This window comes from Scyliorhinus torazame, chromosome 7, assembly GCF_047496885.1.
Source record: "Scyliorhinus torazame isolate Kashiwa2021f chromosome 7, sScyTor2.1, whole genome shotgun sequence".
Classification (NCBI taxonomy): Eukaryota; Metazoa; Chordata; class Chondrichthyes; order Carcharhiniformes; family Scyliorhinidae; genus Scyliorhinus; species Scyliorhinus torazame.
In genome coordinates this window covers 271,501,075-271,520,129 of record NC_092713.1, presented here as the reverse complement: position 1 = coordinate 271,520,129, position 19,055 = coordinate 271,501,075, and the positions used below count along the sequence as shown (strand labels likewise).

Genomic DNA, 19,055 nt, shown 5'->3' with positions numbered 1-19,055 from the left:
AAGATCAGAAGACTCTGGAACATGAATAGAAACCTCGGTAAAATGTTCATTTTGATTGTATATACTCTACCAGCCAAGGATAGTGGGAGGGTATCCCACCTCTTCAGGTCCCCCTTCATGTCCTCCACCAGACCGGCCAAGTTCAGTTTATGTAACCGTGCCCAATCGTGTGTCACCTGAATCCCTAAATACCTAAACTACTTCTTGGCCCAGTTTAAAAAGCAGCTTCTCCAGATCTGTCCTCCTCCCAGGGAATTTACCGGGAAAACTTAGCTCTTGCTCCTATTCAATCTGTACCCTGTAAAGGACCCAAATTTTTCAACAGTTCCATAATTTCTCCCATACCTATGAGAGGATCAGAAATGTACAACAACAGACTGTCTGCTTGAAGGGACACCCGATGTTCATCAACCCCCTCTCAATACCTTTCCATTGCCCTGACGATCTAAGTGCAATGGCCAACGATTCAATTGCTTGCACGAATAATAGTGGAGACAGCGGGAATCCCTGTCTCGTACCCCTGTGTAGTCGGAAATATCTGAGTTCACAGCATTGGTCCCGACACTAGAAATGGGAGTGTTAAATAGCAGTCTCATCCAGGAAATAAAAGTAGGACCAAATCGCACTGAGACTTTTTTTAAACAAACAATTTTATTGAGGTTTTTTTGGCATTGTAAACAGTTGCAGATAACAGAAATGTGCAAACATCAATGTAAAACCAATACTTCAATCAAACTATACTGCACATGCCCGCTCCTCTCCCCTAGACACTACCCGCCTATTTTTCCCTCCTACTCTACTCTAACATCGCACTGAGACTTTGAGGAGATTGCTCCACTTCACCCGGTCATAGGCCATCTCTGTATCCATGGAGATGGCATACTGGTGCCTGCTCCACTGAGGGTGACATGAATACATTCCAAAGCCTCCTGACTGGACGATAACTGACGGCCCTTGATAAACCCTATCTGGTCCTCAGAGATCACTTCTGGCAAGCGCCCCTCCAGATGTTTTGCCAGAATCTTCGTATTTGCACATCAGTATTTAATAGCAAAATAGGCCTATCCAATCTACATTCAAGGGGATCTTTGTCCTTTTTCGAGATGAGAGAAATTGAGGCCTGCATCAACACCCCCCTCAACAGCGAGTCATTGAACATTCCCAGTAAGTACATGGCAACAAGGCCGCGCGCTGTTGTAAAATTCTGCCGGAAAACCATCTGGCACCAGTGCTTTCCCCGATTGCATGGAACCAATACAGTCCCTAACTTCCTACAGCCCCTCCCTCTTCTCCCTTTCTACCACTGGGAGGTCCAGTCCATCCAAAAATTGCTCCATCTCCGAGGCGTCCTCCTGCGGTTTAGACTTATACAGCCCTTGACAAAAACCTCAAAAGCTCTATTAATTTTGTCCAGGGCAGTAACCAGCTCTCCCCACTTATCTTTAATCTGGACAATTTCCAGTGTGGCATCCTGCCATCCAATTGGTGAGCCAATAATTGACTGGTTTTATCCCCGTACTCATAAAATGCCCCTCGCGAACGGCAAAGCTGACTGACTGCATTCCCCATCGATTCAAGCTCGAACATCATTTGTAGCCTCTTTCTCTCTGCCAACAAGTCTCCTGTGGGGGCCATGGAGTACTGCCGACCCATCTCCCAAGATTAAGTCTACCAACCTCCTGCCTTTCATCCCTGCCATCATTTCCTTGTGGGCCTTGCACGATATTATTTCTCCTCTGATCACCACCTTCAACGCTTCCCAAAATGTGGAAGGCGAGACCTCTCCATTTTGGTTGGAATCTACGTAATTCCCTATGGACAAAGCCATCCTTTCACAAAACCCCATATCTGCCAGGAGTGATGTGTCCAACCTCCATGGGGGGGGCGCTGTGCTCCGCCCATCTCCAATCGCATATCCACATAGTGCGGAACATGGTCTGATATTACAACCGCCGAATGACTTGCTCCCACCACCCCCGGGAGTAACACCTTTCCCACCTTGAATAAATCTATTCTGGAGTAGATCTGGTGCACGTGAGAGAAGATGGAAAACTCTCTTTCCCTTGGATGACGAAATCTCCATGAATTCCCCCTCCCTCCATCTGTTCCATGAACACAGCCAACTCCCTTGTCATCCCAGAAGTAACCAGAGACCTGGGACTTGACCTGTCCATCCTCTGGTCTAATGCACAATTGGAATTCCCCCCCCCCCCCCCCCCCCCCCCCCCCCCCCCCACTTGCCTCACCCACCCGTTTGCCTGATCCCTAGAATCATAGAATTTACAGTGCCGAAGGAGGCCCATCGGGTCTACACCGGCCCCTGAAAGAGCACCCTACCTAGCCCATACCTCCACCCTATTCCCTCAACCCAGCAACCCCACCTAACTTCTGGACACTACAGGGCAATTCAGCATGACCAATCCACTTAACCCACACATCTTTGGACTGTGGGAGGAAACCGGAGTACTTGGTGGAAACCCACGCAGACACAGGGAGAACGTGCAGCCTCCACACAGACAGTGACCCAAGCCGGGAATTGAACCTGGGTCCCTGGCGCTGTGAAGCAGCAGTGCTACCGTGCCATCACTAGTTCGCAAATATGTCTCCAGCAAGAAAGCTACCTCTGTGTTCAAAGTCCTCAAATGAGTAACCACCTGGGACTTTTTAACAACTGGAAGTCCCCCGATTTCCATAGTTATTTCTTTTTTTTTAAAAAAAAGTATTTTTTATTCTCCTTTTTCACATTTTCATCCCACTATCAAACAATCAACGGTAACAAATACAATGTCAAACCCTTGGCCAACAATCCTCTCTTTCCCCCCACCCCCCACTGTTCGATGTCATCCAATTCTTGAAAGTGCATAGTAAACAAAGCCCATGAATTGTTGAACCCTTCCATCCTTCCACTCAACTCAAACTTTACCTTCTCGGGTGTTTAAAAACTCCAACAGACCCCCCTGCCACACCAGACCTCCACCCCAACAGGATCTGCTTTCGGGCGATCAGCGAGGCGAAGGCTAAAACATCTGCGTCTGCACCCTCTTCCAACCCCAGCCGATTCGATACTCCGAATATGGTCTCCAGAGGACCTGACTCGAGCCTCACATGTACGACCTTCAAAATTACCCTAAAACCTCCCTCCAATACCCCTCCAGCCTTGGACAGGACCAAAACATATAACGGTGGTTTACGCCCTCCCCCCTAACGTTCATAAACATCCTCTACCCCCTCAAAGATTCGGCTCATCCTCGCCTTTGTGAAGTGTGCCCTATACCCCACCGTCAGCTGTATCAGCCCCAACCTCGCGTGCAAAGTGGAGGCATTCACCCTCCAGAGCACCTCACATCACAACCCCTCCTCCATGCCTTCTTTCAACTCTTCCTCCCACTTTGTCTTCATCCCCATAAATCGCTGACACCACCCCCTTCTCCATTCCCCCTGTTGTCAGCACCTCCTCCAACAGTGTGGAGGCCTGCGCCACCAGAAAGCTCTGTATCTCCTCCTTAGCAAAATCTTGGACCTGCATGTACCTAAACATTTTCCCCTGCCCCAACCCATATTTTGCCACCAGCTCCTTCAGCCCCCTTTATTGCCCTGACTCCCTTCTCCCATCTCTGAAAACTCTCATCCCACTTCCGTTGCTCAAATCTGTGATTTCCCCCAAATCGGCATTTGACTTGACCCCGTCCCCAGCCTAAAGTGCTGGCGCAACTGCCTCCAGATTTTCAACGTCGCTACTACTAGACTCCGAGTATTTTCCCCAGGCCATCTGGAGTGGCGGTTGCCAATGCCCTCAGCCATGACCCCTGCACAGACTCTCCTCCATTCTAACCCCCTCTAACTTAGCTCCTCACCTTCTCTGCATTCGCCGTCCAGTAATAATATAGTAAATTCGGAAGACTCAACCCTCCTGACTGCCGTCCGTTCTGCAACAGCACCTTCCTAATCCTAGCCACCTGCCCGAGGAGAAGAAAGATTACTCTCGCTACCCTGGGTGCAGAAGCCTCCAAGGGTCCATCCCTCCCATTTCAGCCATTAGTCCAGCCAATGCCTTTGCCCCCCCCCCCCCCCTGACGGGACAAGCGAGCGCTACCAATGTATGTTTTTAAAAAAAACAAAACATTTATACACTCTCCCAACTCCCCATTCAGGTCCACAACCCCTCTTCAGTTCCAGTCTTCACTTCCGTCCCAAGCCTTCTACCTTCACGAGCGCGTCTACCGCCTCAAAGTAGAAATCTCTTGCATTGTAGGTCACCCTCGGCTTCGCTGGATACACCACACCAAATAGCACCCCGCTGTTGTATAATGCCGTCTTCACTTGGCTGACAGCCGCTCGCCTCTTTGCCAGCTCCGCCGTCAAGTCCTAGTATATGCGAACTCCAGCACCAGCCCACTGCACCTCCTGCTTCTGCTTCGCCAAGTTCAACACCTCCTTCATGTGGTACTTGTGGAAGTAGATGATCACTGCCCTTGGTAGCTCATTTAACTTTGGCTTCGGCCTGAGTGACTGTTGGGCTCAGTCCAGTTCATACCGGGAGGGCTCCTTACCCTCTCCCATCAGTTCAGCCAACATCTTGGCGAAGTACTCCGTTGGCCTCGAGCCCTCCACCCCCTCAGGCAAGCCGATAATCCTCAGATTTTGTCGCCTCGTGTGGTTCTTCAGGTCCTCCAGCTTTGCTCGATGCCCCTTATTGTCCTCGACCACCCTCCGCAGCACATCCCCCATCGAGGTGTGCTGATCGCTGTGCTGTGACATGGCTTCCTCCACTCCCTTCATCTTCTAACCCTGTTCCCTCACCTCGGCTGATGTCTTTGCCACAGCTACTCTCACTGGGGCAATTGCCTCCTCCACCAACATCGTCAAAGCCACTGCCATCTCCTTCCTCAATGCCTCCATGTGCTTCGCAAACTGCTTCTCCAGCTGCAAAAGGCATCACCTCATTCATCCTCTCTGCTGTGAGCAGTGCGGCACCACCCGGCAGCCCAGTCTCTGCCATCTTGCGAGCTCCCTGGATGGCTCTCTCACTCGACAGTGAACACTCAGTCCTTCCCTTCTTCACGGCTGTTTTTCTTAATCCTTTTGACATCCTTCGCCTTCCTTATATCTCCCTTCATTCAATCATTCACAAATTGCCCCCAGGATTGGACTTTAAAACTCCTAAAATACGCCTCAAGTAGGAGCCACCCAACATGCCACTTCCCCTCTACATGCCGCCGCCGGAAGTCCTTCCATAGTTATTTCAACTCTCGTTCTACAGGCTGTCGTCAGAGTCATCCAGACTCGAAACGTTAGCTCCCTTCTCTCTCCACGGAAACTGTCAAACTTGGTGTGATTGCCGAGGATGTTGATCATGATGGATTCAGCGAAGGTAATGTCATTGAACATCAAGGGAGATGGTTTGATTTCATCTTGTTGGAAATGGTCAATGCCTGGCACTTGTGTGGCATGACTGTTTCTTGCCACTTATCAGCGCAAGCTTGAATGTTGTCCAGGTCTTGCTGCATATTGGCACGGTGTCTGAAGCGTTGTGAATGATATTGAAGGCAATAAGAAATAGGATCAGGAATAGGCCATTCGGTCCCTCGAGCCTACTCTGCCATTCAAAAGGATCATGGCTGATCCAACATTCCTCACGTCCACTTTCCTGTAACTCTTGTTCTCTTACTGATCAAGAATCTATCTATCTTCGCCTTAAATATACAAAAGGACTCTGCCCCACAGCTGTCTGTGGCAAGGTGTTCCAAAACTCTCAACCCTCTTGAGAGAAATTCCTCCATACCGCGGTCTTAAATTGTCAACCCTTTCATCTGAGACTATGCCCTCTAGTCATAGACTCTCCCATGAGGGGAAACATCCTCCCCGCATTTATCCTGACCAGCCCCTTAAGAGTCCCATAGAGCTTTTATTACACCATATACACTAGGAAAGTCCAAGAGCCCCCTCATTCAGGCATTGGAATTCTTTGAGAACATAATTCACTGGTTTGCTCTGGCAAAAAAGGTATTGTAAAAGACCATATGCAGCCCATATGACCTATAGAATCAGTTTCTTGGATATCTGTGAGGAGCGTGCCAACAGGATGCTGCGCTTCACCCGGCAGATGTCTGCAACCCAATTTTCAGATGTTGTGTGTTGGACTAGGGGTCACCACTTGCATCTCCCAGTCTTCAGTGGAAAACAAGTCCGTAATATTTTTTTGTCAGAGCAAACCAGTGCATTATGTTCTCCATGAATTCCAATGCCTGAATGAGAGAGCTCAGGGGCTTGCTTCCCTTATGTATAGGGAATAATAACAGCTCTATTTTAGCTATCGGGCACCAGAAAATGAGCAAGAAAGTTAAATTGAATAGGATGGCCTTCCATTATATCTGTGTAAAACTGATGTGTGATCACCATAGAAAAATGATGCACATATGTCAGGTTGCTGGCAGCTGCCATGACGGGTTTAAATTGCATCACTTTATCCATCCCCTTCGTTTTGCACCCATCCAGGAATATCTGCCGGGGACAAATAAATACACTCTGCATAGATGCTGATGACATCCACCTTATGCTCGTCAAGCCTGAATAATACAGGTGCATTCTTAATTCCCTTGCCCTTCAGAAGTATTGTTTGTAATTTGTTTGGTTCCATATTATAAAAGCTTAGATAGAAATAATACACCAGGCATATAAATTTCCTCCATTTCTGATTCTCCTTCCTTTGCATGTTTTCACTTAGCACTTAAATCACACAAAATAGTGAATTTTAAGCTAAGAGTTGTATTCAAGCTTGCTTGTGGACTCATTTGATGTATGGCCGATATCGGACCACTCATTGCTGCTGTTGGCATACCGTTGCAAATCCATTCTATTTTAATATTAAATCCATTTATTAAACTGGACAGAACATAACCAGAGCTTCTGGTATATTAGTTGCAGTGTGGTATAGTAAGTCTTTTGTAAGTTCTATTTTGTACTTCCAATATGTATGTCTTGCACTGAATTCCTCGAATGCTTTGAAATAGTTATTATTTAATTTATACTTGAACTGAATATGCTTTTTCTTTCTTGAATAGGATTTAGAAATTATATACTCGCACCTCCATGGCATGGATGTACTATCTAATTTGAGGGAACACCAACTCCGGTAAGTGTGGTACAAGGGTCTGACAGATAAAGGGTTAATGTGGAACTGAGTACAGTACTGTCCACTCAGTGATGTAAGCGAACACACTACCCACAACTCTGGGTCAGTCTAGTATTGGACAGGGCAGTGTGCACAAGCAAGTCATGGAGAAAGCTTCTCGCTTCAAGCCTTTGCTGTGTATACGTACATAGTTATAGTTGATAAATAAGTACAGTTGACCTACGTAAGACGACAAAGACTTCATTAAGACCTACTGAATGGTTTCCAACACCCTACAACATGATGGCAGCTCTTGGGGAAACCCAGAAGCTCTGAGAAGTTGGAACAGAATTTCAAAAGCTGGAAATTTTAAAGGAGCAGCATTCTGACCTGATTGATTACACCTGAAGTGAAGACACCTGAGAAAAGCCCCATAGCAGAATTGGAAGCAGAAGGTAGAAGAAAAAAACTTAACTGTGCAGTTGAAGGCTCCCGAGATCATGTGGACATCCAGTTTAAATTCCCAGGAATTGCAGAATCCAAGTACCCAACAAGGGTGAGCTAAAAAAATTACGTACGTGACTCGACTAGTTTAAAAACTTTTTCAGTCAGAGCTGCATGTTTCTGAAAGAAACATGGCCAGTCAGATATCCCAAGTCGATATCTAAGCTTGTTCTGAAAAGGGGAGGGGGTAGGAATAATTAATTCTGAATAATCACAACTAAAGAATCAGTTTTAAAGACCAGGATTCGTCATTTTTGTGACCTTCTAGTGCTAAAACTGAGAAGTCCATAGTCAATCCAAGCAGCTATTGTTTAAAAATCTTTCAAGGTCAAGTGTGAATGCTGTTGTCGCAGGAGCCTACCAACACCAGCAAGTGCGGTCCGTTTGTCTTCAAACGAATGGCAGCTCTATCTTGAATTTTGGCAACTTAAAAAAAAGATGTTTTAATTGGATTTTCACATGTATTTGGCAATTCACTTTATATTACATATTTCAAGCTTGAATGTTGATTTAAAGGTGTCTTACAATTGGCTGTTGGCTACAAACAGGTCCTGGAACATGTGGTGAATAGCTTCCAGGTCTTGTGGAAGCCTTCTTCCGCCCCGTGGATGGCGAATTTGATTTTGTTCATTTGGTGAAATTTCGACAGCTCGGACAGTCAGTCTGCAGCTTTAGGTGGTGCTGCTGCTCACCTGCCGAGCTGGATTCTTCGGCGGGCAATTAGGGAGGCGAAGGAAAGAGTGTCGGCCTCCCTCCCCATGAAGAGTTCTGGCTGGTCTGATACCCCACAGACTGCCACTTTCGGGCTTGGCTCCACCCTCACTCCCACAACCTTGGGCATTGCTTCAAAGAAGGCTGTCCAAAACCCAGCAAGTCTGGGGAATGCACTGAGCATGTGGGTGCAATTGGCCGGGCCTCCCCTGCACCGTTCACATTTGTCCTCCACCTCCAAGAAGATCCTGCTCATTCAGGTCAAGTTGGGTTTACTCTCTGTGCCACTTTCAGCTGCATTAGGCTTAGCCGTATGCATGTGGAGGTGGAGTTTTCCCTTTGTTTGGGGACCATCCAAGATGGCCGCAGTCACCGTACTCCCCATGACCGGGACCCTGCGCTCCGGGGTTTCCCTTTGTCTACGGGTCACCCACCATGTGTTCACCATGCAGTGCGCTCTGGGTTTCCCTTTGTTTGGGGCTCCTCCAAAGTGGCTGTTTATGGTTTCATTTTGTTCCATGTTACCACATGTGGCCTGTTGTAGCCAGCCTAGAGTTCTCTTTCCCCCCCCCCCCCCCAATGTTCCTTTGTTTCCCTTATGATTCTGCCGCCCCCGGCAACCACCACCACAGCCATCCTATTGTTGTTTCCTCTCCCTTATCCCCCCCCAATTGCCAGGCACTCTCTCCTCTGCGGGAGATGTGCCGCGGCCCCCTAATCACTCGTACATCATGGTGCTAGCTTCCCTGCTAGTGTGGTGGCTCCCTCCTGGGGTTGGTTTTAAACCAACCTTTTGTCCTCTGTGGTTTCCCCCTCCTTTCATCCTCCTCACCTTTTCCTGCACTCTGCTGCCCTCGCCCCTTCCTTCCTATGTTTTGGCTCCCAGATTCAGCGTGAGACAGTACAGTCCCGCTCAAAGTGGCTCTCAGATCATTTAGCCCATAAGACATGGGAGCAGAATTAGCCCATCGAGTCTGCTCCGCCATTCAATCATGGCTGATATTTTTCTCATCCCCGTTCTCCTGCCTTCTCCCCATAACCCCTGATCCCTTTATTAATCAAGAACCTATCTCTGTCTTAAAGACCCTGTGATTTGCCTCCACCGCTTTCTGTGGCATAGAGTTCCACAGATTCTAGCTGAAGGAATTCCTCCTCATCTCTGTTTTAAAGGATCGTCCCTTTAGTCTGAGATGGTGTCCTCTGGTTCTAGTTTTTCCTACAAGTGGAAACATCCTCTCCACATTCACTCTATATCCAGGCCTCGCAGTATCCTGTAAGTTTCAATAAGATCCCCCCCATATCCTTCTAAACTTCAACGAGTACAAACCCAGAGTCCTTAACCGTTCCTCATACGACAAGCTCTTCATTCCAGGGGTCATTCTTGTGAACCTTCTCTGGACTCTTTCCAAGGCCAGCACATCCTTCCTTCGATACGGGGCTCAAAACGTGTCTAAATATTCCAAATGGGGCCTGACCAGTGCCTTATATAACCTCAGAAGTACGTCCCTGGTCTTGTATTCTAGCCCTCTCGACATGAATGCTAACATTGCATTTACCTTCCTAACTGCCGACTGAACCTGCACGTTAACCGTAAGAGAATCGTGAACAAGTACTCCCCAAGTCCCTTTGTGCTTCTGATTTCCTAAGCATCTCCTCATTTAGAAACTAGTATATGCCTCCTTTTCTCCTTCCAAAGTGCATAACCTCACACTTTTCCACTTTGTATTCCATCTGCCACTTCGTTGCCCACTCTCCTAGCCTGTCCAAGAATTTCTGAAGCCCGCCTGCTTCCTGAATACTACCTGTCCCTCTACAGATCTTTGTATCATCTGCAAACTTAGCAACGGTGCCTTCAGTTCCTTCTTCCAGATCATTAATGTATATTGTGAAAAGTTGTCCCGGCACCGACCCCTGAGGCACACCACGAGTCACCGGCTGCCATCCTGAAAAAGGCCACTTTATCCCCACGCTCTGCCTTCTGCAAGTTAGCCAATCCTCTATCCATGCCAGGATTTTACCCTTCACACCATGGGCTCTTAACTTATTTAACAGTCTCCTATGCGGCACCTTGTCAAAGGCCTTCTGGAAATCTAAATAAACCCCGTCCACTGGTTCTCCTTGTCTAACTTCCTTGTTACTTCCTCAAAGAACTCTCTCAGATTTGACAGACATGACCTCCCCTTGAAGAAGCCATGCTGGCTCAGTCCTGTTTTATCATGCACTTCCAAGTATTCCGCGATTTCCTCTTTAATAATGGACTCTAAAATCTTACCAATGTCTGACATTTCCGGCCTACAATTCCCGTCTTCTGCCTCCCTCCCTTCTTAAACAGTGGTGTTACCTTAGCCACTTTCCAGTCCTCTTAGTCCCTCCCTGCCTCTAGTGATTTCTGAAAGATCACCACCAATGCCTCCACAATCTCCTCCGCTATCTCTTTTAGAACCCTGGTGTGTAGTCCATCCGGTCCAAGTAATTTATCCACCTTCAGAGGTTTCAGTTTCTCCAGAACCTTCTCCTTCGTGATGGTCACTGCGCTCACCTTTGTCCCCTTATTCTCCTGGATCTCTGGCATCCCACTGGTGTCTTCCACCTTGAGGACTGATAAGTAACTATTCAGTTCCTCTGCCATTTCTTTGTTTCCAACTATTACTTCTCCAGCTACATTTTCCAGTGCCCAATGTCTATTTTTGCCTCTCTTACCTTTTTGGGTGATCTGTCCCTCGCTGTCTTTATTGCTGTTCTCCCAGCCCGTTCTGCTAGACCCCACGTCCGCAGGGGTCGTGAAAAAGTGTTCCCTCCCCTAGAACGTGACCCAAGGTTTCACCGGGTACAGCACCCAAATTTCACGTTGTTGTACAGAGCCACCTATTGTTGAATCCCGCCCGGCGCTTGGCCAAGTCTGCCCCAATGTCCTAATAAATCCTGAACCGGCGTCGTTCCCAGTTGCAGGTCTTCGTTTGCCTGCCGCAGCGCAGGATTCTTTCCTGGTACTGGTGCATTTGGCCATTATCGGCTTTGGCTGCTCTCCGTCCTTGGGTTTCAGCAGGAGCGACCAGTGGGTTCTGTCTATTTCTGGCGGGTTGGGGAAGCTGTCCCTTCCCATCAGGTTCCCAGCATCTAGGCAACCTAGTCTGTGGGGTCCCTGCCTTTGGTTCCCTCTGGCAGGCCCACTATCCTTAAGTTCCGGGCACTGTGACTGGTTCTCCTGACCCTCTATTTTCCCCTTTAGACTTCCCTGTGTCGCCACCGGCTTGCTGTTTCCGTCTCTATGGTGCTGATCTGGCTCTCTGATCCGTTGAGCCTTTTCCCAATTCCTTGATGGTGTTCCCCTGGGCCTCCAGTTGTCTCTGTGCCTTGTCCAAGGCCACCTGCAATGGTGACCAGGCCCTCCGTGACTGCCACCCTGACTGCCGCTCTAATGTCGGTTTTGATTTCCTCCTGGATCTCTCCGCTCTCTAGTGAGGAACTTCCTGCATCCACCCTGTCTGGTGAGGGGGAGCCCTGTGTGCGGTTTGCTGGTCCACCTTGTTCTGGTGTGGCTGGCACATCATTGCCTCTTGTGTCCGCCGACTCAACCACTTGTTTCTCCTGGCTTCTGCCTCTTTTCGTTTCTTTGTGGCCTCTGGGGCTATGATTGCTCGGCATTGTCTCTAGTGCTGTTGTTAGGTAGGGTGAGAGGATACTCTCCTCTGTTGAGTAAAGGACTTAATTTTGGTTTCATAGGAGGAGAGCCACCTTTTGTGCACCCCCGTCACCGGGAGTCCTGAATTTTGGCAACTTCTTTAAGCTGAACCTACACGTAACATTTTTTAACCATGGATCAAAAATTCAACTTGGGCCAAACCTGAGGGGAAATTGGGTGTCCTGCTGAAGAGAATTCTGTACTACCAGCGAACATCGGCTCTACGTGGAAGATTGAAAAAGTCCTTTATATATGGGTTTGATGAACTTGCCGATGAAGAACTCCTAATACAGTGTCCTCAACCAGCGTATATGTTCTTGTAGTGAATGAATACATACAGTTAACCTACTTAAGACTACAAAGACTTCAAAAGACCTCCCGAATAGTATAAAATACTCTCAAATAGTCAGCATGACCATGAAGATGATGATGTAATGAAATAAAATAACACACTTTTGTGAACCTATTAGCATTTTGCCTTTTATGTCTTAAGTCACTGTTAGTTTTATGTTAACCTCGTTGACTTGGTATGACTATGGAGGCCAGATCAGATCAGAGGTGGCGGCTATTTTCCAAGAATTAAGGACTGAAGACAAAAGCACTGTTGGGGAGGGCTAAGGCCCTGTAAAAAAAGATATTGATATCAATGCATTGTATGATAGGCAGCTGGTGAAGAGTAGGGACAATAAGAGAGCAAGTCTTGGCAGTAGTTGAGTATTTTGGACAGAAGATAGTTTTAAAAACATGTCATGGAGGCAAGGAAAACGTTGAGGTGATTTGAGTCTTAAGGTGACGGAGTTGAGGATAAGAGGTACAGCGAGGAAAGAGCATAAGTGGACATTGTTGTAGAGGTGATGATTGATAAAATCTGGGAATTTGGTGAATAGGGAAGGGCTTTTTGGCAGTTTTAAAACGATCAGACCATATTGGCTAGCTGACCGTGTGGGCTCTTTCACAGACTGACTGGTGATTGAAGTCTGGATCTGATCAGGTTTTTATTGACTTATAAATGTGTTATCAAAATGTCAAATCCAGGAGGTTTAGTTTTTGTGCTCATCAAATTTACTCTTTTTAAAAAAAAAAAAAAAAAAAATCATTGTATTTATCAATTTAATATACCGGTGTCCGCCCTAATTAGATTGTTTTGCTGCTCTCCAATCCTACTATGTATTGAGAAATTGAGGGACTACTTGTCAGACATCTGCTCATAGCATTCAGTAACAGCTGCTCAGAGGGACTGAATAACCTGTTTTGTAAAAACACTTTTCTTTCTTCAGTTCTGCTCCACTAAAATCTCATCAACTACAAGCATAAACCCATGGTTTGCCTCTCTTAAACATGCATTGTGGGTTATCGATCCGTATGTCAAGTTTCATTATTAACTAAAGAAGATTTGGAGAAGCGGGGATTCATTTTGCAGAAATTGCTGTGAAGTTTTCAGTCGAACTTCAATTGAGAAACCCTACCATGTATCAGCCCAAGGGTTTTTTTTAATCTTAAAAAAAAAATATCAGGGGCTGGTTTAGCACAGTGGGCTAAATAGCTGGCTTGCAATGCAGAACAATACCAGCAGTGCGGGTTCAATTCCCGTAACGGCCTCCCCAAACAGGCGGCGGAATGTGGCGACTAGGCACTTTTCACAGTAACTTCATTGACGCCTACTTGTGACGATAAGCGATTATTAAATCCCAATTTGGGGGATTATTTTTTGGGGGAATGAGTGTGGGGAATCCAAAAGTAGACTTGATTATTGTGCTAGGAATCTACCTTCATGCCTTTTTGTGACAAGAAGCAATGTACTGAAATTCTTTAATAAATGGCATTACTGCTACTAAGCAACCGTATGCTATTTTCTTCTCTTTGAAAAAATTCCAGTTCTTAGATATTCGTCTTTTACCGCTGTTTACTAATTTTGAAGTGTAGAAATGAGCTTCAATAAAGAAAATTAAAAGAAAATTCTATTAAGAAATCTTTTGGAGTGTAATATTTTTGACCTTGAATTTAATTGTGAAATCATTTGCCAAGTCAAAACTGACTACATTTTTTTAGTGACTGTGAAGTTTGAAAAATGATCAAATAGTTTCATCAGTTCTATTCTAAAAGTTTTGTTATAGGAATACTTCTCTTTCAGGTTGATGTGCATGACGGTCCGTTACGAAAAGCACGATGCCAATGAAGTCTTGTTCTAGTAAGTACTCATAACTCCATGTTGAAAAATCAAAATGTTATGCAAAACTTTGAAACTGCAGCAAGGTTCCTTGCTGATATTCAACAGGATTTTCACAGTGGTAGTTTGGCAAAGACATGTTGAGGTTTACTGGCATGTTGCAATGTCTTTGCTTGACCTTGAAGTGACCTTCAATATTTTGGTTTCAACTAAATAAGCAACACTGACTTGATAGTCACTGATATGAGACCACAACGTTTTGAAGGGGAGAATGCTTTCTTATGTAAGGTACTCAGCTGCATGCCGGTCGGTAGGGGAGTGATTTGTGAAAAAAACCTCATGTTGAAGAAATCTTTGTTATTTGATCTTCAAGCAGGAGTAGATATAAAATCAATAGGAAGTACAAGTCTGTCAGTGCGTTGCTCTCCGTGAGGAACTACAGGATCCCCTGATCTTAAAGTTGTCAGTAATGTAACAATCCAGAATCAGCTGAATCCTGCCGTAGATTTATCCAGTCCTGTATGGATTGTTTGCAAGAATGCAGGGGTGCTGCTTTGCATCACTGCACTGAATAGGTGGTTACCACCCAAATGGTTCCATCCAGTTTAATGCAAATCTTCAGGTTTTAAGGTCTGATATGGTGAGTTTTAAGCATGATTAAAGGAGAAAAACTGAGTTTTAGCCAAGCAATTGAGAGTAGGTTTGAAATTTATTTTCCTTTGAGTTATATGGGAACCCTTTGAGCTATATGGGAACCAAGTTCTGCTTTAGAAATATAACTTCATAGACTATTTTTTAAATAAAATAAATTGTCATAATGATGCAAACTTTGCTGACTGCGTATTATATTTGCCCAAGGGACTCGCCTGTTTGAGTTCCAAATCAATATGTTATCCTTTCAGGAACAAACAGTGTAATTTTGTTTAAGTATTTGCATTGTCATTTCATCTTGCGCACCTGAATTTTGCTGTTAATGTATTGCATAGCTATGAGTACGTTCTGATTTTTCTCTCTTTTTGTTTTAGTCCTGATAGTGTTGCAACTTGCTGGTATATCCTACTTTCAGGATCTGTATTTATCAAAGAGTCGATGTTTCTGCCACGTTGCAGGTAATGCACTTTTTTTCATATATAGATAATTAGTACTGTGTTAAGACTTTATGGGGATTGGGGATTGACTGATACGGGGAACAGGTCCATACCCAGGATTTTGGAAGTCCCATTGAAATCCTCCAAAAAGGAACAAAAGAGAGACTGACCATATGTATGTGTCACTGGATTGCATTCCCTACAGCTTTCCATTCCACATTCCTGCAATGCTGTTATACTCTCCTCCTTGAGTTAAGTCCGACTACCAGTGCCAATTTAAAATGTCCTTTTCCTTCATCTATTTTATTGAGCTCTCTGATTTTTAATCAGTACTCAAAGCCATGACTGAAGTTGTGTTTCCATGCTGGCAGAATGGAGCACACTCCTAACTGTTGTTCTCCTCCTTGGGTGTTATAATATTTAAATGAAGAAATAGGCGATTCAGTGCCTCAAGCCGGTTCTACCATTCAACTCGATAAATTACTGATCTAGGTCAGTTAGATTATATCTCCTGATACTCTCACCTTAAAAAAAAAAAATCTGTTCTCCATCTTGAAAATTTAACATCTCCTGGGAGTCACCGTTTACTAAGGACTTTATTGGAACAACTACATAAATACAAGAGCAGACCAGGGGCTGAGAATTCTTGGACAAGCAATTCATTTCCTGACACGCCAAAATATGTGTGCTATTTACAAGGCCCAAATCAGGAGTTAATGGAATACTCGACACTTACCTGAATGAGTGGAAATCTAACAACATTTATGAAAGTCATGCTCATGAAAAAGCAACCCACTTGATTAGTAGTAGCCCGTCTACCGTCATGAATATTCATCTGTCCACAACCTGTACACTGTGGCTGCATTGTGCACCGGAGCAACTTGCCAAGGTTTTTAAGCAGTATATCCTAAACCAGCATCCTCCCATCAACTGGAAGACCAGTATTAGCCAGTGCTTGGAACACCACCACCTGAAAGTCCCCTGCAAGTTGCACACCTTCCTGACTTGACTTGAAAATGTATCATTGCTCCTTCATTGACATTGTCAGAATCCTGGAACAGGAACTTGTGGAGCTTTATTAGACAGCTGACACGTTCTCCTTTTATGTGGTCAACGGATCGTTTAATTTTTCAACAGAAGCCAATGCTATAATTTATAACATCAGTACAGCTGGTTGACAATAGTGCAAGTGAAAATAATTTATTTCTTAGCATTGAGAAAAAACAGGGGCTACTGACTGCTGGTGAGTGCAAAATGAAACTAAAAGAAGGAACCATTTATTAAAAAAAACCAAATTACAGAGATCAACCATGAGAAAAATGTTTTATAAGTGGCACATGCAATTTCCCTGTGCAATTCAATTCAATGGTATCAAAGTCTAGAATTGTGTAGTTATACTGTTTGTATGGTGGCACTGTGGTTAGACTTATGTAATCTTGGAACTTGTCATTCCATTCAGTTCAAGGTTCAGATAACATTGATGGACTGCTTTGCTGTTACAGTCTGAGGTCACTTAAACCATATCTTTCTGACAAATAGACTGTATAGCTTGCCAGCAGCAAATACCCAAAGCAGTATTGAGCGATGCATTTTACAGAGCTCTGTACGTGCTCTCTTCAGTATTCTTTTAAGGAAAGTACCTGTATTGCTGTTCACAAATGGGACAGCAAAAACACCACATACGTTTAGCGTTTCTATTATTTAGCATGATGCTCAAAAGCAATTTATCTAAGGATGTTTCCTTGTTGCGAAATGAAGGGGATACAGTGAGAAATAATTTCACTGAGGCACTTTGATTTAAAAGTATATCCTGAATCGCATTTGTGCAATATGTTGTACAGGGTCACAAGATTGGGTTGCAGATATTTGTTATTATTGAGGGAAAATATGTTTTTGCCCATCTTCATGAACACTATCACTGCAGTATGTGATGGAGTGAATTAAAGGGTGGAAACCTCTATTAATTGTTCCTATTTGGTATTGCACTCAGATTAGGAAATCATGGGCCCTGAAGCCTTTGATTATTCCATCCATTAAAATTAAACAAATGGACAGAAAATTACAGGACACGTGGAGTCAATCCCGAAATGTGGGAATCTAAGCAGAGGGAAGTGATTTGTTTAAAAAAGGGAAATGACTCCGGAATATTGGGGCCAGTACTGCTGAAAGTCTTCAAGAGGCCAAGGAAAGAGGGGTTTTACCCCAGACGATGTCACAGGTCATGATCTCTCTCATTTTGAAAAGGGACAAGGACCCAGAGCTGTGCGTTTCTTATAGGCCGATAACCTTGTTAAACGTGGATGCCAAACTCCTGGCCAAGATTCTGGGCTCTAGGATTGAGGACTGTGTACCGGACATTATAGGGGAGGACCAGACAGGGTTTTTTTTAAAATAAATATTTTATTGAAAATTTTTGGTCAACCAACACCGTACATTGTGCATCCTTTACATAATATTATAACAACACAAATAACAATGACCTATTTTATGAACAAAAAATGAATAAATAATAAATAACAAAAATGAAAACTAACCCTAATTGGCAACTGCCTTATCACAAGTAACACTCTCCAAAAATATAATTTAACAGTCCAATATATAATTATCTGTCGCAACGACCTATACATATTATACAGTATATATTAACAACCCTGAGAGTCCTTCTGGTTCCTCTTCCCCCCCCCCACCCCGATCCTGGGCTGCTGCTGCTGCCGCCTTTTTTCCATTCCATCTATCTTTCTGCGAGGTATTCGACGAACGGTTGCCACCGCCTGGTGAACCCTTGAGCCGACCCCCTTAGAACGAACTTAATCCGCTCTAGCTTTATAAACCCTGCCATGTCATTTATCCAGGTCTCCACCCCCGGGGGCTTGGCTTCTTTCCACATTAACAATATCCTGCGCCGGGCTACTAGGGACGCAAAGGCCAAAAAATCGGCCTCTCTCGCCTCCTGCACTCCCGGCTCTTGTGCAACCCCAAATATAGCCAACCCCCAGCTTGGTTCGACCCGGACCCCCACTACTTTTGAAAGCACCTTTGTCACCCCCATCCAAAACCCCTGTAGTGCCGGGCATGACCAAAACATATGGGTATGATTTGCTGGGCTTCTCCAGCACCTCGCACACCTATCCTCCACCCCAAAAAATTTACTGAGCCGTGCTCCAGTCATATGCGCCCTGTGTAATACCTTAAACTGAATCCGGCTTAGCCTGGCACACGAGGACGACGAGTTTACCCTGCTTAGGGCATCTGCCCACAGCCCCTCCTCGATCTCCTCCCCCAGCTCTTCTTCCCATTTCCCTTTTAGTTCATCTACCATAGTCTCCCCTTCGTCCCTCATTTCCCTATATATATCTGACACCTTACCATCCCCCACCCATGTCTTTGAGATCACTCTGTCCTGCACCTCTTATGTCGGGAGCTGCGGGAATTCCCTCACCTGTTGCCTCGCAAAAGCCCTCAGTTGCATTCCCTTGGGGCAACCCATATTTCTCGGTCAGCGCTCCCAGACTCGCGAACTTCCCATCCACAAACAGATCTTTCAGTTGCGTTATTCCTGCTCTTTGCCACATTCCATATCCCCCATCCATTCCCCCCGGGGCAAACCTATGGTTGTTTCTTATCGGGGTCCCCCCCCAAGGCTCCAGTCTTTCCCCTATGCCGTCTCCACTGTCCCCAAATCTTCAGTGTAGCCACCACCACCGGGCTTGTGGTGTAGTTCCTCGGTGAGAACGGCAATGGGGCTGTCACCATAGCCTGTAGGCTAGTCCCCCTACAGGACGCCCTCTCTAA

At 45.4% G+C, this 19,055-nt stretch overlaps 1 protein-coding gene across 7 annotated transcripts in view; it reads left to right on the top strand.

Annotated features, from left to right (window-relative positions):
* The window catches only part of LOC140427034 (rap guanine nucleotide exchange factor 6-like), a 541,878-nt gene that overhangs the window by 67,379 nt on the left and 455,444 nt on the right, over positions 1-19,055 (top strand). For 6 of the 7 annotated variants that reach the window (XM_072512459.1, XM_072512462.1, XM_072512456.1 and 3 more), the window contains exons 2-4: positions 7,062-7,132; positions 14,140-14,196; positions 15,201-15,284. In XM_072512459.1, the coding sequence (XP_072368560.1) occupies positions 7,062-7,132; positions 14,140-14,196; positions 15,201-15,284 (212 nt within the window). Of the gene's footprint in view, positions 1-6,495; positions 6,580-7,061; positions 7,133-14,139; positions 14,197-15,200; positions 15,285-19,055 lie in introns of all 7 variants that reach the window. The other variant, XM_072512460.1, reaches the window with a different exon arrangement.